The sequence below is a fragment of the Saccostrea echinata genome, unplaced genomic scaffold (genome assembly GCF_033153115.1).
Source record: "Saccostrea echinata isolate AGI-Se365-2 ecotype Australia unplaced genomic scaffold, CSIRO_AGI_Sech_v1 ptg000019l, whole genome shotgun sequence".
Taxonomy (NCBI): domain Eukaryota; kingdom Metazoa; phylum Mollusca; class Bivalvia; order Ostreida; family Ostreidae; genus Saccostrea; species Saccostrea echinata.
In genome coordinates this window covers 555,469-582,188 of record NW_026889768.1, presented here as the reverse complement: position 1 = coordinate 582,188, position 26,720 = coordinate 555,469, and the positions used below count along the sequence as shown (strand labels likewise).

Genomic DNA, 26,720 nt, shown 5'->3' with positions numbered 1-26,720 from the left:
AAGTTGTGTCTTCGCTTCCAAGACAATTATGTATGAATGTGATCTGCAGGATATCTTGTATAGTTTGTGCCTTTTCATTTGCATTATTCAGGCAATAATGGCGGATGGGCGGACTAGAAATTCAATTTATATACCACACTTAACAAATCTACATAAGGCAGACTAATGAACATTAGAAGCCGTGGAACTATTTTTAGAATCGTATACAAAACCTTGAATCTAATTGGCCAAAATTTTCATGCTTATTCATAATTGAAAGGTCATACTTACGTGACCCTGTATGGGATGTTAGACGTTTGACAAGCGGTAAGCGGATTCGGAAGATCAATTTTAATTAGATTGCCACAGAAAAGTTTTGTTTGTCATAGTTCCATACCTTTCAATGATAAGAACTTTGCTCTAAATACTTAGTACACAAATGATTTTTATACAATTGAAGCTTTAGGCATTTTTCGACCATCTTCTTTGCAGCCTTCCACCTTCATTTGGTGGCGTCCCAATATGAGTGAAAAAATCTCGAAGGAACGTAAAGCAATCAAACCAATTCGAACCCTCTTCACACTAGGATTTTTTGTACCAGTTTTGCTCCATTGGTTTTGGAGAAAACGTCGAAAATATGAGTTACCAGACGACGGACAAACTCGCATCAGAAAAGCTCAGCGTCATTCAAACCTCTGGCCGAGGCGAGCAAAATACAGCTCGTAGAAAATTTAAACCATATTTTTTAATCAGGAAAAAGGGTAAGAGGACATGATTACCTGTGTTATTAAAAATATATTTGTATTTCCATGTTACACGAGATCAGATTGCCATGTTCAATTCTCCTCCATATTTGGATCTAATGACAAGTGTAGTGATTGCTTTGATGTGTAGCTTGTAGTTCCCAATACGTTTTGTGCAATTTCTTGAAGACGCATATAAGGATAAGATTTTATATGGGATTTGGGTTAGGCACAGGGGTTTTTCTCCAAGATTGTAAACTATATTTATCTAAAAAATCATATACCAACTACTAAACTAAACGTTTTTAGTAGTTGGTAGATTTTTTTTAATAATAAATAATTTTTTACACGCCGGGAGCAAGCCCCTGTGTGGCTTTTATATTGTTACCGAATCATGAGCAGTTTAATTGCCATATACCAGATATTTTATGTCACTTCAGCTGGGAGGTAGCACGTGGAGGGGATACTCTCGTTCTACGGACGCATCAACATATCTTCCAGTTTAACACTAAAAATTTTAATTTTCTATTTCAGATACACTTGAAAACTTCGAATTTTTTGCCGTTCAATAAAAACTGCAATATACGTACTAAGTATTTTACAAGTTTTCAAAATATTTCATAAATAATGTCGTTTACACACCTAGATACAAATTGCTCCGAAAGTGAACACAATCATGAATGTCTACATTATTTTACTGCAACATATACTTGAAATTGAGATAAGGTGTCATGAACTCCGACTCTGGTATACCCAGCTCACGATGATAATTAACAAAGCATGTCTTGTTCTTTTTGCACAGAGGGACGTCACATTTACGACATCTGTTCTGGGTATAAATGTACCATCCTGACTTTGTCCTGGATTTCAGTTTGTGACAGTAAACACACATTTTATTTTTCAATCCTGCATTTGGCACCAAAACATGCTTGTCTTCTTCGGATATATCTCCGTATTGGGGTCCAAATCCAGCAAAAGAATCCGAATACGTATTTCCACTGGAAACTGGACCGGAAGAGAGAACCAAAGAATGCGTGGTGTTTCTTGGAGACAAACTATAATTGGACGGAACCCAATGGGATTTTCTACCTACAAGAATCAAAACTAGGTCAACGCTAAAATACATAAAATGGGGATTCTCGCTTTGTAGTCTTGAATTTCAATCATACATTCCTAAAATTTTTCGTATTGACGTTTCTGCAAAATGGCATTTTTTTGGCACAACTAAGCGCAAAACTTGTGTTATGCGAATTTATGAGAATTCAAATGTCCATTATTTTCAGCTTAGTAACCAGGTATTGTTTCTTGTACTTTTGCTATATTTACAAAATAAACTCTAATAATATAGCATCAAAGAGTATTATTTCAGTTTGCATAATGATACTGACCGTTTCCACTAGAACGATTAATCTTTAAAATTCGTAAAACAACACAACACAACATTTTTTTTGAACACACTTTCCTAAATTTATTGCTAAAAACAAATACAGATCCACAAAATCTTAAGTATCAACAAAACCCCTAGAACGATTACCATGTTAAATAAAGCTTTGGCAACACACTGTAAAAAATGCATCAAAATGGACACAGGTCTTTTGATATTAGAGAAAAAAATACTTATAAGCAGTTGAACATGTAAAAGCTCAATACACAAAAGTGTAAACAAAATCGGAAAATACCTCAAAATCTGTATAAGCTTTGTTTCACAAAAAAATCTACCAGTTTATATATATACATCATGAAAAAAGTAATACTCTATGCATACAATTTACAAAATACAACGAAACCTACATGGACAAAAACAATACTCTAAAAATAATACTTGTCAAACAACCTGGCGTAGTTATATTTTACCACAACAAATTGTAAAAATATGGCAATGGTTTCTGTTAAAATCAATAATTGAATTCAAATAATAAAAAAAAAACATTTGTATCATTATATATATCTCTCTCTTTGAGAAAAATAGTTATATATCTATAATAATAAAATAGTTTTGATATATTTTGAAAAAAAAATATAAAAAGTATATTATCACTTTCTGAGGATAATATCAATGACACTGAACAAGCAGCAGGACTCACGTGAGTTATAAGTACAGGGTCGTCCAAAAAAACCTGACGACCAATGTTAAGTCTGACGCCATGAAAAAATGACAATGACGATAAAGTGAAAAGTATGAATTAACAACCACTAAGACATAAAGCATTAAAATGTGTGAAATGAGAACATAAAATCTTTGTAAGCACTTGAATTAGGTCCCGATACATCAGTATCGACTCTTTGTTTTTTCCTTTGGCGAATACAGCAGTTTTGATATAAAAAAAAATAATAATAATAAACATGGCACAATAGCATTTCAAAAATCTCTCACAATATCCATCAGACAAAAACTACCTCCTACACATGGATACTATACAACACTAAGAGACGATTTTAAGACAATGTTTCAAACATGTTCAAGCAAAAGGGATATATTCTTGCTCAGGAATGCCCAAATCTCGATGGTAGAACATGAAACAATTCTTATTTCTTTTACATAATGGTATCTCACACTTACGACACTGGTATGTGGTGTAGCAGTACCAACCCGATTTGGTTTTGTGTTTTACTTTCTGACAGTAACTACAGGTTTTGTACTTTCCTTCAGGTATTGGAACCAGCGCGTGCATGTGTTCTCCAAATCGATCTAATCCCGTCCTCAACTGCCCCACAGAGTTCTTGCATTCCGTTTTTACCAAATTCAGTGCCAATGGATCCGCAGAGGAAACTTCGGCCTCGTTTTGAGGGGAAAGCGAGAAATCTACATCAGTGACTGCAGTGCCGCCCCCCACGTTAAACAGTGGCCAATCTGTTGTCTTCATTTGTGAGATTAAAGCGCGGCCGTCTGGTCCGGTGACGTTTATTGGCAAAGTAGCCAAAGACAACATAGACTGGTGAACTGACTGCATGGACGAGAGGTACTTTTCCATGGCAGCGTAATTATCCATGTTGATCATTTTCTGCATCGATTTCCGTTTTTCTGCCTTCTCTTTGGAACGTTTCGATAATTTGGGATCAATCTTAGGGACGGCAGTACCCTCCTCCGTGCTTCCTTTTGCTTCTTCGGTCCCCTCTGCATTGGCCCCTTCTTCTTTCATGGAAATCTTGTTTGCTGTAATCAAAATGAGGATCTTATTTACAACAAATTAACATATCATCAAAAGATCTGCGTTCATCATTAAATATTAAAATATATCCATAACAGCAAAGCTAAATGCCAAAAAATAATAATAATAATCCAAATTAAGGAAAAAAATAAAGGAAAACATTAAGAGGGGTACGAAAAATTTATTTTCTAAAAATACATAAAAATATAAATCCATCACCTTCAAACACGCTAACCCATGCAAGTTAAGAAATTTTTAAAATCTTTAGACATAAAATTTTGTATCAGACATCTTAAATTCAGCCATTGTAAAAAAAAAATGAAATCTTTCCACATACAATGTAATGTAATGCAATGCAGGCTAAATTTCTGTATAAATGGCAATCCAAGAAATCGTCAATCTTATCTCGTCAAGGGAATAACATCGTACTTAGCCAATAATCGCGGATCATAATCGGTTAAGATATTTGATATTCCTTGTTCGCGATGAAATATTTCAAAGCATCTCCTTGTCCCCCTAGCGCCGGTGCAGAGAGGAATATTACACTGTTCGCATTTGAAATGGGTGTACACACGCCATCCTTTCTTGGTTTTTGTTTTGTCTCTGTGACACTGAAAACAAACTTTGTATTTATAGTCTTCGTTTCGAACTAGTCTATGTTGAACACTGTGTAGATTAACGGCACTAGAAGCCAGTCGTTGAATGTTATACAGATCGTAACTGTTCGAGTGTTCGAATGGCAAGCGTTCATCGCAAGTCCGAAAACCATCTAGTGATGCCTTCTCTCGCACAAAGCCTGAAATAAGTAATCAAAGTACTGTAAACCATCTAAGCTATATACACGGCATTTCTTATGAGCACCAAGGAGGAACACAAGTTAACAAGATTGAAAAGTCAACAATGACCGTGCTTATTTTCCAGCATGCCTGTATATGGTCAGGTGTTACTGTAATGCATTAAACTGCTGTTTAAGGAACTATTCTTAATTAAACATTACAACATCAATATTTTCCAGTTGAATTTATTGATTTTATTTAAAATTTACAAACAAAAGTAAAGCATAAAAACCATTAAACATATGCAAGACTTAAATTACAGTAAAGTATGTGGAAGTAATGCGTTTCGATGCGGATTTTCCCAGAAAAGATTCGGATTTTGAGTGGTACGTAACATCTCATGAAATTGCTGAAAGCACATACGATCACCAATACAAAGACTAACGTCACAACATTCGCATTTATACGAAGATCGACAAATCCTTTTCATTCTGTTGTCAAAACCAGAAATGTTACTTTGAATGCGCCGTCCAAACTGTTTGCACACGAAACATGTCCTCTGCATGTGAGTTGACACAGCACGATGCGGAAGACCGACATTTTTAATCACAAACGAGGCTGCTATGTTCCGAAGAGTCACTAAAAGTGGCAGGTCGCTATCGTTGGTCGTAGGGCCTGTCCATCTATCATCCATCATGTCCACGCCTGCAATACAGTAAAAATTGCTTATCGCGGCGTCCATTCTTTAGATACAATACTGAAACATGTGACGATAGTTTTATCACCGTAAGCAATCTTACTGCCTACCCCCCAAAATCCTGTCGTCCAAAGAAATACATCAGGTGCTTTAGTTACAACACAATAAGCTAATCTATAAATTCTGAGGTACGTTGAACCCTTCAACTCATTTAAAGTAAGAATTCAATACACTGAGAATAAATAAAAAATAAATTAATTAATAAAAAGGTTAAAAGAAAGATTATTTATTGTCACAAATAAACAGTCCAAGACATAAAACTTAAATGAGTAATAAAGGGGTAATAATTATAATTGGGATAAAAATACGTGGAATTAACAGTACATCAAAGTATATCACAAATACATGCACCACTTAAGGGTAAAATGAAAATTTGCACATGCTTATATCAGAATTTTATATCATCATATCACTGATGTCTATATTCATGTGTTTGTGGTATCGTTCGAAACAATTTCGGACTTGAGGTCTACACAGACAAGCATCGCAGGCTTCACATCTGTAGTAGGACTTGGTAGGCAAGCCAGTGGCAGTTTTTACACCGTCCCATTTACAAACCACACATGCTTTATTCGTTGACCCTTGGACTTGAACCATCATGTGTCGGGATTCGTAACTTGCTGGCAAGATGGAAGTGTCGGAGGTGTGTCGGGATTTTGCAGCTTCCTCTTTTTTCCAGAAGCGCATTGGCCAATATTTTCCGGATCTCGAGTCCGATCCTGTAACATTAAATGTCTCTTCGTATCTCACACGCTCTGGAAAAAATATACATGTCCGTGCTTTAGTAAAATCCAAATAGGTGGAGATGACAGAATGCAGTATAGACAGAATTCAATATAGAAGATGCATCTCTTCAAAATAACTCGTCAAATAGTATAAAAACACCGACAAGATCAGTTCATATTTCAAAATTTAATGAAATGAAAATACAGGGAACAACATTTTTTTTCAACAAAAGACGTCCATTTGGGTCTTTCATCCATGTATTTCAAAAAATTGTCACTCTAGAAAATTCAAATATAAACAGAACTTGGCATCACACAAGTTACAATCCTTCATCCTACTTAGGTACTCGCGATTGCGCACAGCGATGTGTTTTCAAGTCTTTTTTGTGTTTATACCCTTTGCCACACTCCGCACACTCGAAAGGTCTGTCGTCTGAATGTACTCTTTGGTGAATAGAAAGCATGTTTTGAGTTGGGAATATCTTTCCACAAACATTACACGAAAAGCACTGATCTCGGGAACCATGTTTCTGCTTCATATGGTTATCATATCCTAGTTTTGAAGTGAATCCTTTGTAACAGATATTACATGTGAAGAGAATTGCCCTCCTTGTTGGTATGGAGTACAAGGAGTCAGTGTACGGATAATAAATAGAAGTCTTTTCGGCTTGCGAATGTTTAGGTGCACTTCCCCACTGGGTTTCGCTCCCAACATCTGATTTATCGCGTGGAAATGTCTGCAACCTCTGAACGTCCCCTACAAGGATAGGAAAACTGGTCAGAAATCTGCCATCATCATTTATCGGTTTTCTACAGGCTAAGTTCAGGAGCACTGGTGGGGCAGTCATGTAATATATGCACAACGAATCTTATCAATACTTGCACGTCATTTTCAATTTAGAGAAGTTTTAAAAAATCATTGGAAAACTAGAAATAATTTTATTTACACCAATAACAGTAACAACAGGCTTAATATATCACATATAACGACATATTTTACATTCATATTATAAATACTGATCACAATTTTAAAGTTTTTAAAAGTTTTGTCTAGTCCTTCATTTTCATAATACGGTAACATCGATGATTTTTCACATGGTAGTTATGCTTAAATCGCTTTCCACATAATTCACACTCAAATTCTCTGAGATTCGAATGCATTTTGAGGTGTCGGTTCAAATGATATGGTGACTGGAACATCTTGAAGCAAATTTCACACGTGTAAGGTCTCTCAGTAAAAGAGTGAAGATTTTTCATATGATGGCGCAAGTCCATTTTGAAATCGAAAGTAGCTTTGCAAATATGGCATTCAAATCCTTCCTTATCAGATTGAAAATCAATGGACTGACATGCTTCACGTTGTCTGACCAAACTTTGAAAATGTTCATCACTTTTGCGGACAGTGTTTTGTTCACTCTTTGTTGTAGAATGAATGTTTTCTTCAATATTACCATGGTAAAATATCTCTGCAAATTAACCACAAGGAATACTGTACTTCATCCTCTAAGAAGATGTTTAAGCAAAAAAAGGACAGTTTTACTTCAGCAACCTTTCATACACCTTTTATCCATCCTTACAAAAAAAAATTAGTATTTTATTTTATTTAGAGGAAAATTAATAAGCTGATCTAGATACACTGACTCGAGACACCCCCCCCCCCCCCCCTTAAAAAAAAAGAAAAAAAAGAAAAAAAAAAGGTTAATGACACAAAATTAAAACACCCACCCTTATTTAGGAACTTAACTTACCTAATCATTACAAAATTAAACCAGACATAATCACTAACAAAAGTTTTTTTTTCTGTATAATTTAAATGTACTCATTTGATAATTAAGAGTGAAAGAGGAGGGTGGAATGGAATATTTGAAAAATCTGAATATGTATTTTCTCTAAAAAAAATAAATAATATCCCCTCCATATAATGATAATTTTATCCCATGATAAACATGGCAAAAATGTAAACAGCAAATTTAAGATATCATAGAACATTTTCTGGGTATTGTACCATGGTGGACTAAAAAATGGCAGTTCACACAACAAACTTATAGAAAGTCTTAAGATACCGAGATACTTATGGTTTCAAAATGTTGAGATACTTAGACTGCTTTTTTCCAAACAGAAAATATAACCTACAAACCAAACCAACTGTGCAGTGGGTTAACAGATGCAGACATTCTAAATCCACTAAAATACTGAATTTTTTAGCTTCTGACCAAGTTGTGATTCCTCAACCATAGACCAAAATTAGCTTGAAATTTTCAAACTTTATCAATTTAAAATAGTGAATCTTCAGGGGAAAAAAAAAAGAAAAAAAAAAAAAAAAAGAAACGGACTTCTATCAGACAATGCTTATTTTGGTCTCTGGTTTGTTTTCTAAAGTGTCTAGTTGTCAATATTCAAGTTATGTGCATGTGATGTACATAAATTTGACAAACACAAAACAAAAAGTTCAGAGTTGAAAAGGACCAAAAAAATCCATGCATTGCAACATACTTTTCTTCAGTCTATGAGCATAAAAAAATTGTTTTCATGTACTCTATTATCTTTCTCTGTCCTTGAATCTTTAGTCGTTATTTCTAATTAGCCTGCACAGGATGGTTATATTATATAGCTGATTCTTCTTTTCTTGCTGTGAATGTTCTGTTTATAATTGACAGAAAATTCACATATATCACAATTTTTATGTCATTGTGGAGTAGATGTGACAGAAAGCAGTATCTTATAGGTGACAGGTGTGGACAGTGGCCGAGAAAAATCAGGTAGCTCATGCACGATGAATGACAGGTGCTGTGTTCACAGAATATGCATATGTCCTAAACTATAAAATATGATTACATGTAACTAAGTATATTGTCATACTTAGATTCATAACCTGTGAATATTAAAAAACGCTTTATTTCATATCCACTTTTCTACCTGATGCTCTCCCTAATAATTTTCACTGAGATGATTCAACAAGTCCTTCAAATGCATTTCGCAAAATCCATTCAAATGTGACTATCTGAATATCATACAGAAGTCAAAGTTTTATAGCACTAGTTTTATGGTTCGTGAAAGAAACTTTTTTAAATGACATCATCTTATATCACTATATTTCTTTTTTCATTCTCTCCCTTTGGAAAAGGGCATGTTCCTTAATTTGAACAAAACTGAATACCCTTCATTGTAAGATACATTTTAGAAAGATGAACTGGACATACAGAGTACATACGAGGGTTGTCTGGTAAAATTGTGGACAAGTTGTCTAGATTGAAAAATCATCATCACTGCGTTCTAAAACTTTCACTACTTTTAGTACATTTTTCATCAATATATATAGCAAATTTCAAATAGATATCTGCTCAAATAAACGAAATATGAGACTTTATGTTATTTGTGGTATCGTCTTACGGCACACGGATGACAACGTCAAAGTGTCTATAGCAGTGTCACTTTTCTTCTTTGCTAAAAAAAAGTTAGATAATCCCCACTTAAATTCGGGGATTTCATTGATGCACAAACTTGATTTTCCCTTTATTCCTCCATAAACAGTCAAGGAACCAATCTCGCACACACATGGGAATTTCTGAAGATTTATTAGTAAGTTATGGACAGTACTACTAAATCTTATATCGACGATCTACAGTGACAGCGTCTTTTGCCATTGCCAGTAGCTGTTTGTCCGTATGTTTTGTTCTACCCGAGGACCCGATCAAAAAGCTTCCGCTTAGAAAACTCCCATTTCACTTGTATACTAAAGATCTAGTGATGTTTTTATATTTTTTTCTTCTGTAGTCATTTAAAGTTTCTTAGGGCGTCATTACTACATCTAAATCAAACTGAATGGCTCTCCGGTGCGCCGTAATGTCACCAATCATCACCATTTTTCGTATGTTGCATTTACCACTTTCCCATTTCAAATGCTTGGAAAACAGTCAAAAATTAAGCAAATGCCATGATATTTTACAAAAGACGAAATAATAGATAGTGGATTAAAAATAGGATAATTTTCCCCCCAACCTTATCTATTTAATACTTTTATTTCGAAATAATACTCGTGTATTCACTGATGAAACCCTGGTTTTTGATCGTTCGCTGTAGCACCGTACCCTGTGCACATTCAAGCATAATAAAATCTTTATTTTTATCTATATTTTATCAAAAAAATTAAGATGCACTTAAATATGATAAACAAACATTTGCTGAATATTTCAGCTTAGTGCGTCCATTATTTTCCGAGAAAAACGCTTTGTCCACAATTTTACCTGATGACCCTCGTACATACATCATAAACTGGGAAATAAACATTATATCGTTTTAATTTCACTATATTCATTCATCATCATTATTCCCACAAAAATGTGAATTAGGTTATATGTCAGAAGGCACATGCCTTAAAGCTTATAACAATTTGTAAAAATTTTAGCACTCAGCGAAATTAAAACAACCTACAGTATTTGATTAAAAGGCTCACTTAACCCTCTGGCTCAAGTGAGCTAAAAATCAACAATTTTCATCTTTTGCATCAATCATGAATTTCTAAAAATATAACATATTCAAAACAAAAGATAAACAGTTGAACTTGGGTGTCTCGAAAAAGGGATATCTTGAATATCAATGATATGTTGAAGTAATTTTGAAGTCCCAACTGCTTATTCCTGAAGTATTTTACCCTGGATATCTAGAATCCTCGGTTATCTCTAAGTATTTTCTCAGTCCCTTCAAGTTTGAGATAACGAGGTTTGACTGTACTTCAATATATCTTAAAGTAAACTTCAATGGTACACATAGGTAATCAAAGATTACAGAGCTCACCTCAATGAATGCTGTCTTTAAGTAAGGAAAAGCCCCACACTAAACTAATAATCTAGAAGTGTGCATCCCTAGATGCAGCACTTATTCAATTTTGATCTGATAAGGCTTGCAGTTATTTTGGAATGGACTTATCTAAAAACTTTAAACTAGTCACTCATCCAGAAAATGTAAGTCAAATCCAGCATCTGAAGCAAGTTTGAGTTTGAGAGTGTTCATCCCATGATGCATCATCCATGCAACTTTGGTTCAGATAGGCCTTATAGTTTCTTGGCAATGGACCTGCTCCAAAAACTTTAACCTGGTCACTCATCTGGAAAATTAGGTCAGATCCTGCACCTAAGGCAAGTCCAGTAGTGTGCATCCTTAGATGTATCATAGATGCAAGTTTGGACAACATAGGATGTATGGTTACTTGGAAGTGATCCTGCTCCAAAAACTTTAACCTGCTCCAAAAATATTTAACTGGTCATTCTTCAGCGGAAATTGCAGCAGCTGTAACCTTGACTGGTACAATGAAACACACTAGAAGCATCCTCCATGCATCTCTGATTAAAATAGGGCATAAAGAAATTTGAAAAGAAACCTACTCCAAAACTTTAACCTGGGATGCCGACACCAAGGGTATTACATAAGCTCCCCAAACTTCGTTGAGGTGAGCTAAAAATCATCTGCTATATCATAACCACCTGTGCAAACTTTTTTTTCCCCGTACAATTTCAAAAAACAATATTAGGTCACAAACTGAGAATATTACCTTTTCAATTCCTTCACTGTCATCTTCTATCCTTTTGCGAACAACACGATTGATATGGAGCAAAATGATATTTCCATTCTTTATATGGTGTTTCCTTTATTTTTATTCTTTATCAAATTATTCAAGATATTCAACTCACACACTCGCACTTAAAGTGTTTCATGTTTATCATGTTGATTCAGTATAGCTTTATACACCCCAAAACAAGATACCTTTCAGCAAAGAATACTACTTTAATCAAGCACATTGGAACTAAAAACCATAATGAAAGTTAACTTAATTGAATTTTACATTAATTTAACAATTCTTCAATACAAGCTGTGTACAAGTTCTTGCTATCATCATCAGTTCTCAATTTGACATAAAAGATATCTTGCTTTTTTGGAAATCCAAACTTACACAGAAAAAAGTTCTAATTATCCTGTGAAAATTCATGTCTGGTAACAAACATTATCCCCCCCCCCCCCCCCAAATGCATTCTGTGCACCATACTGAAACAACATGTAATGTAGATCTCCACTCCAATGTTTAATGAATATCATCTTCATACAGTCTATCAGGTTTTTTGTTTTCTAGTTCTTTTTTTAAATATTTTATAATGACGGAAAAAAACACTGATAGCTGCACCTACCCATTTTTTCTTCTATTGGTGCTATGAAATTTGATAAATTTGGTTTAGAAAACAGCTTTCCAAGCATTTACTTAAAATACACTACTACCTACCAACTACATTCATTTTTTACAACACTGACAATGAACACCAATATACATGTACATTGTATATATTTTAGGCTAAACTCTAATTGAATTAGATTTCTTGTCTTGTACACAGCTCTTTCTCTAACTCTTCAGCACACAAATATAAACACGCTCTACGAACACTTTATCAATTTAGCATACACTTTTGGTAATGAACAAATATGGAATGAAACTATCCAATTGCTAAGAAGTGTGACTAATATCATGACTGAAGATGACTACTATTATCATAAGCCGAAGGTTTAATAGACACCCATTCCTGTAACCATGGTAACACAATGCTTGCATCAAGCAGAATTCACTAGTTCACATGAATATTTTAATATTAACACCATGATTTTTTAAACAATGAAATGACCGTTTCTCTTGTTGTTGTCTGTAATGACAAGGCCCACTCTATATTAAAATATGCTTACTTTACTTTTAAATAGTTGTGTGCCGATTTAAATTAAGCATTGATAATTGACAATAAAATGAATGTGTACAAAAAATAGAAAATTGGGAAAGAGGTATGCATGTAAAGCTAAAAATAAGATGAACACTAATTTTAAAATTCAATATGGAAATTTATACCAAGAGTGACTTACTTGGATTATATTATAGGGAAATTTTTAAGATAGCTTAGATTATCCCTCTTTCAATATTCATGAAAAAGATCAAATTCTACCTACTGCTGTCGAAGGTTCACAGGATTGGGCACAGTTAAAAACTTAGAGCTTGCGACAATGTATAGTCACTTCCATGAAGCAAAAATATTCAAAAAAGATATCACAAAAAATATTTTTTTAAAGGTACAATTCATGTCTAATTGTACAAATCTATGAAAAGATGCAGATATCAAGGATTTCCGTTTTTTCTTTTTGAAACCATATTAATAAATTATAAACAAAATTAATGATTCATTAACTTAGGAGACTTTTAACTATGCAGAGGCAAAAAGGCAAAAACCCTACAGAACAAACACCTCATTGTTCAACAAATTAAAAAGCATTCAAACTTGCATTTTACATGATACTAGAGAACTTAAACTGCAAGTAAACATTATGTAACAGTCTGTATTCTAATGATTTACAGCCTTAAAGATAATGCAACTGTATATAGTTACCATAATTATAAATTTTGAATTCATCGATGACATTTTCTCAGAATAGATGTACATATTAATGAATATTTCATGGAGTGTGTAATGTAGTAATATTTTTATCTGTGGTAACACACTATTATGAATAGACTTAAATGATCCTAAGTTTAAATACCTGCAGAACTGTAGCTCTGATTGAGAAAATTCAGATAGACAAACCAGAGAGCTACAGAAGCTCCAAGCAATGTAAAAACCTCCAATTTTATGGCGCTACTTTTTGTTGCACACTTTCAGTATTATTTCTAAAGCATGGTATCCATTACTTAATTACCGTAAGTTTTGGGGTATAGGTCGATACTTTTTTTCTCAGAACCGTTGGGGTCGCCCAATTTAACGAATCGACCTTTCTAAGGCTCAAGTTTATGAAAAATGCCCCCCAAATTAGTGAAATTTACGTCAATTTCAAAACAAATCTGTGCCATTTTCGTAACTTTTTAAATTATTTTACCGAGAAAAAAGTACTAAACAATAAAAAAAATTAAATATCTTCCATTGATTTCTTACAAAATAAGTTCCATTAAATATCCGTCGATGTACAAAAAAACATTATATCATCTAGTAAATAATGTCTCAACGTATATTTACAACATGCTGTGTCCATCTTGTGAAGTTGGAAGTCGCAATCGCTTACTAAAAATAAAACCGCAACCGTATCAAAGTTTAAAATACGAAAGCGTTTTCACAATCGCAGTTGTAATCTTTTTTTTTCCATTTATTTGTAACAATTAATTGAAATAGTATACCTAAATATTTTTTCATTGTCTTGTGATATTTATTTAAATGTAAAATACGTGAAATAAATTGTTGCCAGTAAATTCCTAAAATTATTTACCAAATATACCGCTAGTCATAACTATTTTGTTTTATATCCCAAGGGGTACACTGAATTATACAAAGATTGGCTTCTAATAGAATTTTAATTGTCTGACAGATAAAGGGATATACACTGTGTACACAAAGGTGTTAACACCTGTGTTGGTTAAAACACCTGCGGGGCATGATTAAAAGATCCACGTGCCGTTACAGGGGTATTAGTGCTATACATCATTGAACAAACAAAACTGTGAAATTCATAATGACTGTTAAATTGCGAATGTACTCTCAATTAAATTTATTTTTTCAGCAATATCTCAAGCAAAATTATAGCATGTTAATATAACTAATTTCAATTGCTCACTGTTACATGTACTGGTAATAGTCATTTGCGTGTTTTAGCAAATCCCTGGACAAGAAATATAAAAATGGCGGTCATCGAAGTTAATATTGTACCCCGGTAAATAACGTCGGAATAAAAGAATGTGTCCAAGATGTTCTAAAATGGAAATGGTTATTGGTTGATTTCGGGTATTTCCCTAATAATAGCTGTTGTATACTACCGTATTTATGTGTTTAAGGACAGAGTCAAACTACGACGGCATTGAATAGGCAAGTTGGAGAAAATATGTTATATCACAATTCAAGGAAATTTTAACTATGTTTGTATAAAACACTATTAAAATGCTGCACTCATAAAAATACCAGTTTATTTTCTCAATACGTTAATATCACGGGTTAAATTAAAGAGGTTTACATGTTCTGATACATAGTATATAAGTAAGAATCTCTAGAAAATCGATAAACAAAGCTTCGTCCTATCTTCCGGATTCGTCCTATCTAAGGATTTTTTAAAAATTACGGCTGAAAATGAGCCTTTCGACCTATATACCCCATCGACCTATACCCCCAAAATTACGGTATCCATATATTTTACTCCTCATCTTGTTGCTTTATTTATGTTAAAATATGTTGGGAAAATTTACACACCCATGTTTTATAAATCTAATTTTTTTCAATATAAACATCGTCTTCTTTTAAAGATTTGACCCTCCAAAAATCTTCACTTAGATTTTCTTGGCATGTGTATTTTCTTTAACAAGCGTCTTTTAGCATGACCCCAACATGGATGTCGAAATGCAAATTTTTTGAAACTGACATTCCAAGGCCACATAGGCCTGTTTGGAACTATTGAAAAAGTAAATAAAGTAACAAGATTAGGAGTAAAATATATGGTTAATTACCAGATACCATACTTTTGGTGGGGGAACACATATAATAAAAGAAATCAAACAATACCCGAAGCATGCGACCAAAAAAAAAAAAAAAAAACAGCAACATAATTCAAATATTTTACAATGCATAGATGTGTAGCTCTCTGGTTTGTCTCTCCGAATTTTCTCATCAAGAGAGCTATAGTTCTCCAGCTAAAGTTTCCGCTGTGTTGCATAACACAAAATATTAAGAGTTCTTTTCAATTACAGCTAATTCAACAAGAATTTGAGATTTTTTTTAGTACATGTAGTTGTAAAGCCCAAATGTTGCCAATATCTATGTCCATTAGACCCTAACATAACTGTACTCCTTGATATCTGCATTGGGGGAGATTTGATGTTCAGAAATGTATGCTTTGGCACAATTTTACCTCTTGTTATGCTTTTAGAGCAAAATTATCTTTAAATTCCAAGTACCAGAGTATTTCATTAAAATCATATTTATTTAAAAGCTTTGTCAAAACATTAAGTCAATCATGTCTTCATTTAAAAACTTTTATCAAACATTTCTTGAACAACAAACTCCCATGTCACAATAAAAAGAACAAGTACCCACCTTTATACTGTGCAGGTCCCCCAGGGGGATACACCCAGGAATTAGACTGATCCCCACTGACATTGCTATCCTCATTAGACACATCCTCTCTCATCCACTCCGCCTGGGGATCTCCCTCTTCTAGGTCACCATGCTCCGCCCTCTGAACTCTGATAGCCTCAGCCCCTCCCCCTGCGACATTGATGTACATTTCCATTGCAGCTGCCTCTTCATCGTCAGATTCAATTTTAACTATTGTGAGATCAGTGCTTGTTTTTTCGGGAGATGGAGGCTTTGAGGGTTTCTTTTGGTTTGCTTCTTGTGTTTCTCTAGCATTACTGGTACTGAAAAAAAGATGAGAAATAGAAATATTAATAAAGAACTTCACATTCAATGAAGGCTGCCTAACCATAAGGTAAATTATTCCCTAATTCTCTCTCCAGCAGTCTTGATCAAACTCTAGTTGACCAAAACCAAGATAACTTTACTAATCAAAAAAAGTTTACATTAAGTAAATAAAGTTTCAACTTACAACTGTAAATGCACAGTGTGCATGTGTGTGTATGTTTTTTTTGTTTTTTTTGTTTTTTTTTACCAGCTTCATTATTGAAACAAAAATATTTTTCATTTTAAACTTGCAAGTAAATATTAGTGTATCCACCCAAAATAAGTAAATGTTAAAATATAGAACCCGAGGTCTCTGAAGAGACTGAAGCTCTACTGGTTTTTTTACTTATGACAAAGGATGAGAAAAAACAGCATTTGGACTTGGAACTATGGGAACAACAATAAACAGTTACAATCTTTGGTTTTGTCTCTGTGTGGCAAGTTTTACTATTTGGTTTGAACATACTGTACTGAACTCAGTTTGAAACTATAGGAGGAATATTTCTTTTGAGAGAATTTCACAGTTATTCTAATCATAAAAACCTAAGGAAATTACAAACACTTAATATACAGAATTATGTATCATAGAGTACTCATCTTGTGAATAATACCAAGAATTACTGAAATTGTCAAAGACCGTAAAAAGCATTTTGAAAGGATTTCACCAAAAAAATTTCTATTTTTATCAACCATAGCAACACTGATTATTTGAGTCAAAGATTAATATAGGGAATTATCTACCTTAGTGTTATTTACTTGTGTAACAAGATTTACTGAAATCGGACTAACAATGTAGGAGCCTAGGAGGAGTACATTTTTGAGAGAATTTTACAGAAATGTCTATTTTTTAATTACCATGGAAACACTGTTTGTTTAAATAAAATATACATATGCATGGAATTATGTATTAGAGTATAGTCTACCTATGTACCAAGTTTTGTTGAAATTGGACCAAAACTGTAAGAGGAATAGGGCTTTGAAAAATTTACACACACAGACAGACAGACTAACAGTTGGACATCACATTATATACCATTGCATTATAAGCTCCTCTGGTCTTTGACAAGGGGTTTCAAATTTACCCAAAGAATTGGTGAATGTAAACCAATAAATAAAATACAAAAAAGAAATTTTGTTAAAAGAAAAGAAAACAAACCCAGTATCTGATATGGACTCTGCAGCATTTGTGTTACTGGACAAATCTGTGTTCTGTTGTGGTGGCTGTGAACTCTGACTCTCACTACCTGCTGCAAAAGGCTTGTGTGTTGATGGCTCTGGTCTGACTTGTGGAGAACTACGATTGCTGAAGTGTGGTGATGATGGGGACATGCCTGGTGAACTACTGACTTGTAATTTGTCATTCATGACTGGTGTGGTAGAATGGCTGGATGCTTTGGGGGCTGGGTGAGAATTTGTAGACTTTCCGTTTTCGGTGGATGTGAGGGTTTGATTAGCGGGTGCTACTCGGCTATGTAATGGCATACTGTTGCGAGATCTAGGTTCAGGTCTGGCCTGTTCTGTGGCCACATCAACAATCTGTAGGTTAGTATTGTTACTTATTTTGCTGGCCACTGCAATGGAGACACTTTTCTGAGACAGACGCTGGTCTTTGTTTGACCGATCACCACTAGAATCAGGAGGGTCAGTCTGAATCAATTCCAGACTATCCTCTACAATGTCAATAACTCCTGGCTGCTGGGATCCCTGTCCTCCTCTTGCATGAAAGGGCATTCCTAACTTTGGGACTCGATCCCAAGGATCTGGAGCCACATGACTATAGCTGCTAGCCATTGATGCAGCATCATCAGCATGCATGTCTTGTGTTCTCTGTCTCTTGTTTCCAGGACTGGGTGGTTGGGGGAAATCTGAAGTCCTCTTGGTGGTTCTTTCCTGCACTGTCTTCTGCATTTCTGATGATCTTACATGCTTAAACTCCACCATGTCATGAAATGTGTACTTGTACTGATCATTAGCAGACATATGTCCCGTTTTAGAGCTCAGGCATTTATTAAAGTCTGCACAACACTTGATAACATTATCCACTTGTAACAAGCGAGCAATCTTCTCTACATCCCGGCAGTTCTGTTCTGTTAACATCATGAAGCCTTCATAAAGATACTGTAGAAATGTCTGGATGGATTCCTGTTTGATGTCTGCGGCCAGACGCACTTCCAGGTGAGATCCAACTGCAGCATTCTCCATGGACTGTAACATTGGGCAGGCAGCCACTAGTACCACACGATGAGCCTAAAATTGTCACATGATAGTTCTATTAAATCACACTGACATTTTAATGCAAATCAATAATAATAGATTATTAAGACAATTTGTTTCTTCTGCTTCTCTTCTCCTAAATTTTTAATTTATTTGATGAAAATGAAAGTACCACAATATATTTTTAATAAAAAAGTTTCAACACTGCCTTTTAAAATGGAGGAATTTGGATCCTGTTGATTTTTTCAGAAAATATCTTAACTCATGCCTCTAAGTGGGAATCAAACTGTGAAGAGCAGCTAGCTTGTCTCTTGAAATCTCAGTCTTTTAGCTTGAATTTTGTAGACAAGGATAGTTTTATAGATTGACACAAACATGTGACTCTGTTTCACCCTATCACAGATAGCCACCACTGTTTTCTCCTTTTACCTACTTATCAGATATTTTAACATTAAAACTTTTAAACAAATTCAAGTGAAATCTTATCTAAGTGTAGAGAGTATAGTGCAAAGAGCATGCGCATTAATTATGAATCAGTAATAACTGTTAAATTTTCATCACACATGCTTACTGGTTTGACAATACAAAATTCAGCCAAAATAAATTTTGATGTATTGAAGTACATGTTCTGTTGCACTATATTATGTTATTTTTTTTCAGCACTGTGGCATAAAGTATCCTTTCCTTTCTTTTCCAAAAAATGGGACATGATTACTCTAAATCATACCTTAATATCCATTAAAAGGAGATTTTTTAAAAAAAAATATTATCATCCCTTTATTTTTGTTATATGTCTTCTAATTACCTTAACTGAAATTTACCTTCAGTGTTCAAGTATGCATTGGACAGTGTAATTAATTAGTAATTTACATGTCGAGTCACCACTAGGTACATATGGAGAGACAAGGTGTATTATGTGGATAACATGCAGAATACCAGGAAATTAATCAAACCTCAGCTTGTCACTGTCTGTTTAGTTTTCTGCATGAGGTATTGATTTATTCCATCCTCATGTACATGTACGTGTTGCATGCTTAATTAGCATGATTACATTGTCATGTACGTTAATGCAACCCCGAATAAATTGACATTTTGCCTAGGAGGGAGGAAAAATACCAATGAATTTGTTAACAACATGTAGACATGTACTGACACTTAATAAATCATCTGTAATCTAGGTAAACTACATGGATCCAAGTCTACAGATGAATAATTAACATCAACTGAACTACATGTAAATTTAGTCATTAATGTTCCAACATAAAACTTATTTCTTTACACCGAGTGACACGGACATCTCTTAAGGAGTGATGATATATGCTACAAAATTTAGAATGATTTCTTTGTAAAAGAATTTACATGTCAACTAGGTTTAGTGTAAAGGTGAAAAATAATTACAAAAATATATCTGTTTTTCAAAAATATGTTCTTTGTATTATTTGTGTTGAGTCAGGTGTTAGTCAAATTTTTGTGAACAAGCCTCTACAATTTATAAAAGCTTACGAATTTTTTTATGTGCAATTCTTATGAAATGAATCAACACAACTGATTTTTTTTCTTTTAGTATTTCTGTTTTGTTTTTTAGTTTTGTTTTCTTGTTTGTATGTTTTTTTTTTGTTTTTTTTTATTATTCATGTTATTTGGACGGTAAAAAATGTGGTACTGCTAGTTTTGTGTGAGAGGGTTGAGTGTATATGGCACAGTCCATTAATCCCTCAAATTCCCTCCCCCATTCCAATGTGAAATAACAAAATTACAACTGTTTTATAAAAATTTCACCTTTTACTTGACTGTTCTTATTTCATACACATTATTTTCCAAAATTATGTGTTACATATTAATAGCCGGCATAGCAAAGTCGAATTCTGCTTAAACTGTTGAAGCCTGACTTGTGAGACACATACAGCTTTGCTTTAAATATCTAACATCTACCATATGTATGAGATTGTATTAATTTAATATAAATATAATACCTTTGTGACAACAGATCCGGACCGGATTATAGCATCACATAGCACCTGGCTCTTCCACATGGTGGCCAGCTGACACAACAGTGAGCTGGAGTGGATCTGGTTAGTGTAAAACTTCTGGTAACAATTCATGGTGACTGCAAAGAAAACAAGCTCCCTTAACTTTTTTAAGTGCATACATGTTTTCACAAATTTAAAGAGTAATATATATTTCTTTCATAATCATGATAATACACAGTATAAATACAAATCCTGAAAGATTTCTTTCTTCTATTTTAAGACATTCATCATGATCAGAGTTGCAAATTGTTCATTACAGTCAAACCTGTCATAGCTACCACCTGTGTTAAGCAACTTCCTTCATATGCGACCTTTAAATGAAATAAAATGACATCAACATAAAAAGGGTTGTTGTGTTTTTCTTTGCGATCATCGTAGTGTTTTGATTTTCCCTTTCTTGCAAAATCTTGTCATGGGAGCATGGGTAGTTTTTATCCTCAACATTGTAACAGTTGTAAAGTGTGAAACACATAAAAATAAACTTGTTTTGGATTTTCTTTCAAAAAATAAATTTACACAAATGGGAACAAAAACTTTTTTCTGAACAAATAATTGTTGAATACTTTTTAACTATCAAGAATAAAAATGATTCAAATCTATGATGATGATCAGTGAATAGGAAAACAAATTCAGATATCACTATTTAGTATTCATGCTTGTACTTTGAAATTGCTAGAAAATGATTCTCTGATTTATGAGGCTACCTGAACATATAAGGTGGTAGACCATTTTAGAATTTCTGGTGATGTGTTGCTAAATACAGGTTTGACTGTAATTGTTGATAATTATCCTGTATGTACACATTGAATAAGAAACCATATTTTCACATTTGCCTTTATCAACCACAGGGTTCGACATTCACACTCGTCACCTCGTCATTTCCATCCGGGAATGATTTTGGACGACCTGATTTTCAGTCTGGCTCGCCCAAATGATGACCTGGGACAAATTGGGAATATTCAATAATGATGATTAATATTTTAAATTAAACTTTAAAAGGCCTTGAAAACATTGTTTCCTATAACCCGACCGATCCATTCAAATAGAAGCCGCGTGAATTTTTCTTTCTGCCAAATCTGTGTTTGATCAATCAGCTGATGTAATTTTTACAAAAAGTGTTAAATTAAGTTTTATCTGAGATATAAAATATGTAAACCTAGTCAACAATCACGATAAATATAAAGAGTAATGATCATAATTGTAACATCTAGCATTTCCAGTGTGCGAAACTAACTTTTTAAAGCTACAGACAATTGGTCTACAATAATTTGAAGTTCTATAGACCTGAAAAATTTCCTACAGACCAAAAAAAATTACATATCATTCTTTTTATTTAATTGCATATTTTTCAATGGCTTCTTCTTTTTCCCTACACTGCATTATATTATGCATTGGCATAAGATACATGGACATTTATAACCATGATTATTAAGTAATGAATTTAGTCTTTTTTTTTTTTTTTTTTTTTTTACACTTTGAACACGTGTTCAGATGCAGGGAACATTAAAATTTCTACGAAGATTTCAATTCAATTTTTATCATTTTTTATGTATTAGTTAATCAATAGTCATGCAAATATATCACTGAATTTTTTATATATTTATTAACTATCTTTCTATCCCCTTTTGCAAAGGTGCATAGAGTGAATATTGACATTTTTTTTTCATGTTAAAATTTTCAATCTACTTTAGTTATATTTTTTATGTGAAATCAAACCAACACCCATTCTTTGGTTTACTGAGTCAGGAAATAATTTTATGGGATATTTAGTCGTATTTACAATAAACAGAGGAATTGAGGAAATTCGGACTCTAAAAAAAATTACGATCATTTTAGGAACATTTAGAAATGTTTAAATAAAACATGTACTACTGCAAAATGGATTAAATGAAGGAGATTTATGAACAATAGAGCATTGAAGCTTAAGTTTTTTCTTGTCTGAAAAGTTTTATTGAGTAAAACGGCCAATTTTACTCTATAGACAAATCGGTCTTGAGGTATTCACCTTGCTATAGACCGGACGCTTTTTCTATAGATTTTGTCTATCGGTCTACCGTTAATTTCGCACACTGCATTTCCCCCACAACTTTCTGGTATCGGGTCTGTTCGCCCTATCTACCTGTTCGCATGAGTCCGTTCGCGCAGGGTCTGTTCACCATAATTCTTGTTCGCCCTATACCTCGTTCGCCCTAATATATATACCGTATACAGCAAATATTAAACATTTATAATTAATTTAATTCAATATTTTACGACTTGTTTTTTTCTCTCCAAATGTTGATAAAGTAATTTTTTTTAATTTAATCTTAATTAAATAATTCAAACTTGATATTAATGCTTTCTACATGCTTAATTGGTTTAATTATACTGAATAATGTCACTGTAATTTGGAGGTTCATATCCGTGTTTTTTACAATCTGCGTTATGTTTTGAAAACAATTAAAGGACTGAGACGTTAATAGGCCCATTATGGAGCTGAGCAGCAAATGAGCAAGGTTTACCTTTGAAGATTGATCAGTCTATGCGAAAGTCTAAAATTTTTACAGGACATAATGTCTGGTAAAAATATATATTTTACCAGACCAAGCATTTACTTACCAGACCGACCTTTTTTCTTTAAATTTAATCATACATCATTCTGATAGAGATTGTTAAAAGGAGGGGGGGGGGGGTCTCACTGTTAAATTGAAACTCAAATAAATCCAGATTTGAGATTATAAAAAAATTATTTTAGTGAAATGTACCAGCTTACTTTTAATAATTTTCCCTTATAAAAGGTAATATACAATTCAAAACAATTTTCCCTTTTTCTGGTTACTTGACACATACAAACGAAATACACATTGTCAAAGATTTTTTTAAACTTAAAATGCACTTTAAAATATATCTATTTCTTTCCTGAAGTAACTCATTGCGGTTACTCTTGTTTAATAATGAAAATAATTTTGCTCAACTGAATCTACGTATGAACTATCTATGCATCTATATTCCAAGACAGAGGAAATTCGAGTTAGAAATAAACGATCATGACAGGATTCTTCTAGGTTAAAATCAAACATGTATTACTGCTAAATGGATCAAATAAAGGATATGTGTGGACAATAAGATCATATGTACATGTAGATTCAGATTTTTAGGCCTTAATTTTTCATTGGACAATTGGTCCTGTATCCTGAATTTTTTTACCGACCCGAACCAAATTTTACCGGTAAAAACCGACGGTCCGGTGACTTTCGCATAGACTGATTGATAAGCCTTTTCACGGTAATTTCACAAGTAAATAAATAAGAAATAAAAATATAATTCATTGGAAAAAAATCCATTGGTTCATTACAACTTTCTGCAATATAAATAGGGCAAACGGACCCTGTGCGAACAAGTTTTAGGGCGATCAGACTCTGGGCGAACGAGAATTAGGGCGAACAGCATCAAGGGCGAACAAATTTTAGGGCAACCGAACATACAACCCAACTTTCTGATGGTCGTTTCCTGCTGCTAGACAGCCATGTTGGGTGTCCACTGTAAACATCACACCTGGTTAATTCAGTCCAGGGATGTTTGGCCCCATTTATATAGGCCTTTATGGTAAGTGAAAATGACTGTTTTAAACTAGAAACTATTTTGTGTCAATGTGTGAGATGAGATTGTACATATTAGCAAAACAAAAAACAAAAAAAAAACAACCTACCAACCCTTGATATTTATTTGGAATATTACAGGAATCAAACATATTTTCTTAAGCCTAATTAGCATTCTGATTCTGTTTATAATATTTGTTGCTTGTTTTCTTTGTTTGATAAAATACTGGAATTTAGCTTTTGACATTCCAAAAATGTCTGGTTTACATTTTATAATACAAAAAGCACAACTTCTGTTGTGCTTTTTGTTGTGAAAATTTTTAACAAATTTTAAACAATTGCACATATTTGTTTCATTTGATATTTTGTTTGGGCGACCTGAAATTCATTTGGGCAACCTGAAATCAGTACCAAGGTTGCCCAAATGGTGAGACCAAATTTTGATGAGTGTCGAACCCTGCAACCACCATTATTCCTTCATTATTTTACCTTTAGCAGATAAGAGCCTGCACTAGGACTGACAAATATCATTGCCCAACTACCTGAGATAATGTTTTTCATGGTAAGGCAAGTCAATTTTGCAAAGGCACTGTACAGGTGAACAAAAGTCCAATGAATTATTGATGTGTTTGAAAGCAAGAGTATATTTCATTTGTTAAACTTACTAATGGCAAAATTGCCAGAATTATGCTTTATATAACAATTTTTTTCCAAAGCAAGAGCAAGTGTATAATGTACCCTGATAATTCTGAAAAGACAAGCTTAAGAATGACATGTATGTACTATGCATTGATCAAATCTGATAACAAAGATGACTCAATTCAAAAGCAGAGTATTAAGGCTAAAGCAAGTAAAATATGACAAACACATGACATTTCACCTCTATTGTACTTCACCTATATACCATTGTACTATATACACATTCACAGTTTTATCTCAACTAGTTATTCAGAAAAATTCAGCTATCATGAATGGGCTCAGAAGTTTTGACAAGTTGGTGTCTTCATTTAATTTTTAAATTTCAAAAATCATTTGTTAGCCTGTGGGTTTTTAATGATTGGTATAAAACTCACATTTAAATTTCTAATGGAGTTTTCTGTGTTATAACAAATAACTAGGCTTTAAGTAGACCTACAGATGTGCTCAAAGGACCACACAACCTTTGCTCCAATAGATCCGCCATATTCTTTTTAGAGAAGTGGATGGAGAACTTGTGAAAATGGATTAACAATACTTAACGGTCAGTTTTCTTGTGACAATTGTGTGTATTTATGTCAAAATTGATAATATAACACGTCTATTACTAGTTAGAATATTCTAACTGTGTCTCGGGACAGGCCCTCACCACAGTTAGAATACGTCCCATATACTTGCAATGTAGCAAATCGGAGTGGATCCACTCCGAAATGATTCTGAAGAATACAAAATGAGTTGCACTGAAAATAACTACCAAATTAATCATAACAAACCTTTTTGAGATTGTATATGCCTTTTAACCTAAAAATTAATCCATATATATACGAAAATTCAACTCATTTTCTCAACGTTTTTTCCTCGCTTCAAATTTAACGCCATGTTGACATTCGGAACTCTCTGGATTCTTCATAGAAAATGCACAGAGTTCGAGTTATCGCCCGTGTTTATTTTGCTACATTGCGAATACACGGAACGAATTCTATCGTTAAACCGGGTCCGTAGGACAATATCATTTTAACGATAGAACATTCTATCTAGTCTATTACGTTCATTCAGACGTATTTTAGACGAAATGTCAGTTGAAGTGTAGACCGTCACCAGTTCGAGATTTACACGTTTTCCAGAATCAAAACATGAAGGCTTGCGAAGAGAAGTGGATGTAGGCGAAAGCCTGTCCACTTCTCTAAAGAGAATAGATCCGCCACTGTAAAAATTTCATAATGAGCTCAAGGCGCAATTTAGTTTGCCAGATGAAAAACTGACATTTTTAATAAATGGCAAAAAAAAATAAAATCAGTCCCTATTTGATTTATCAATTATGACGAAAGGTTAGGCATAGTTTAATCCCTAATGGATTCACTGGTCTGTAAACAAACAATAGACCGTATTGCGAACATGCCCGACCAAATCCTTCGCAGAAGAATATAAATTGACCAGAAATGCCTTCATTTCATGTGAAAACGTCCTTATTTTTTAAATCACTGTAATATACAAACCTTATGAATAAAGATGAAAAATGTCGAGATGCTATGTGAAGTGAAATTCTAACAAATAGTGTGACAGGAAGTGCAGTTTTCCACCATTGTTCATCAACTCAACCGATTGCGCATTCTTAA

General features: G+C 33.7%; 1 protein-coding gene across 7 annotated transcripts; it reads right to left on the bottom strand.

Moving 5' to 3' along the window:
* Positions 1–1,390: 1,390 nt before the first annotated feature.
* Positions 1,391–26,720, bottom strand: LOC133189524 (hypermethylated in cancer 2 protein-like). 7 transcript variants are annotated; one of them, XM_061324873.1, is made up of 5 exons: positions 26,601–26,720; positions 20,774–20,907; positions 17,743–18,833; positions 16,221–16,543; positions 1,391–1,811 (listed from the first exon to the last, which is right to left on the bottom strand). In XM_061324873.1, exons 2-5 carry the CDS (start codon positions 20,900–20,902, stop codon positions 1,417–1,419), a joined length of 1,938 nt encoding a protein of 645 aa, XP_061180857.1. In that variant the 5' UTR covers positions 20,903–20,907; positions 26,601–26,720; the 3' UTR covers positions 1,391–1,416. The 7 variants fall into 7 exon arrangements, with proteins under 7 accessions (XP_061180857.1, XP_061180854.1, XP_061180858.1 ...); XM_061324870.1 differs by lacking the exon at positions 1,391–1,811 and adding an exon at positions 3,167–3,876; XM_061324874.1 differs by lacking the exon at positions 1,391–1,811 and adding an exon at positions 4,038–4,667.

What these genes read in the sequence shown, in the direction of transcription:
- LOC133189524 (XM_061324870.1), bottom strand. Translation starts at nt 20,902, where the DNA reads ATGAATTGTTACCAGAAGTTTTACACTAACCAGATCCACTCCAGCTCA. An exon ending in CCGGATCTGTTGTCACAAAG is followed by an intron (nt 18,834 to 20,773) that starts GTATTATATTTA and finishes TGACAATTTTAG; the next exon opens with GCTCATCGTGTGGTACTAGT. An exon ending in GAGTCCATATCAGATACTGG is followed by an intron (nt 16,544 to 17,742) that starts GTTTGTTTTCTT and finishes TCTTTTTTTCAG; the next exon opens with TACCAGTAATGCTAGAGAAA.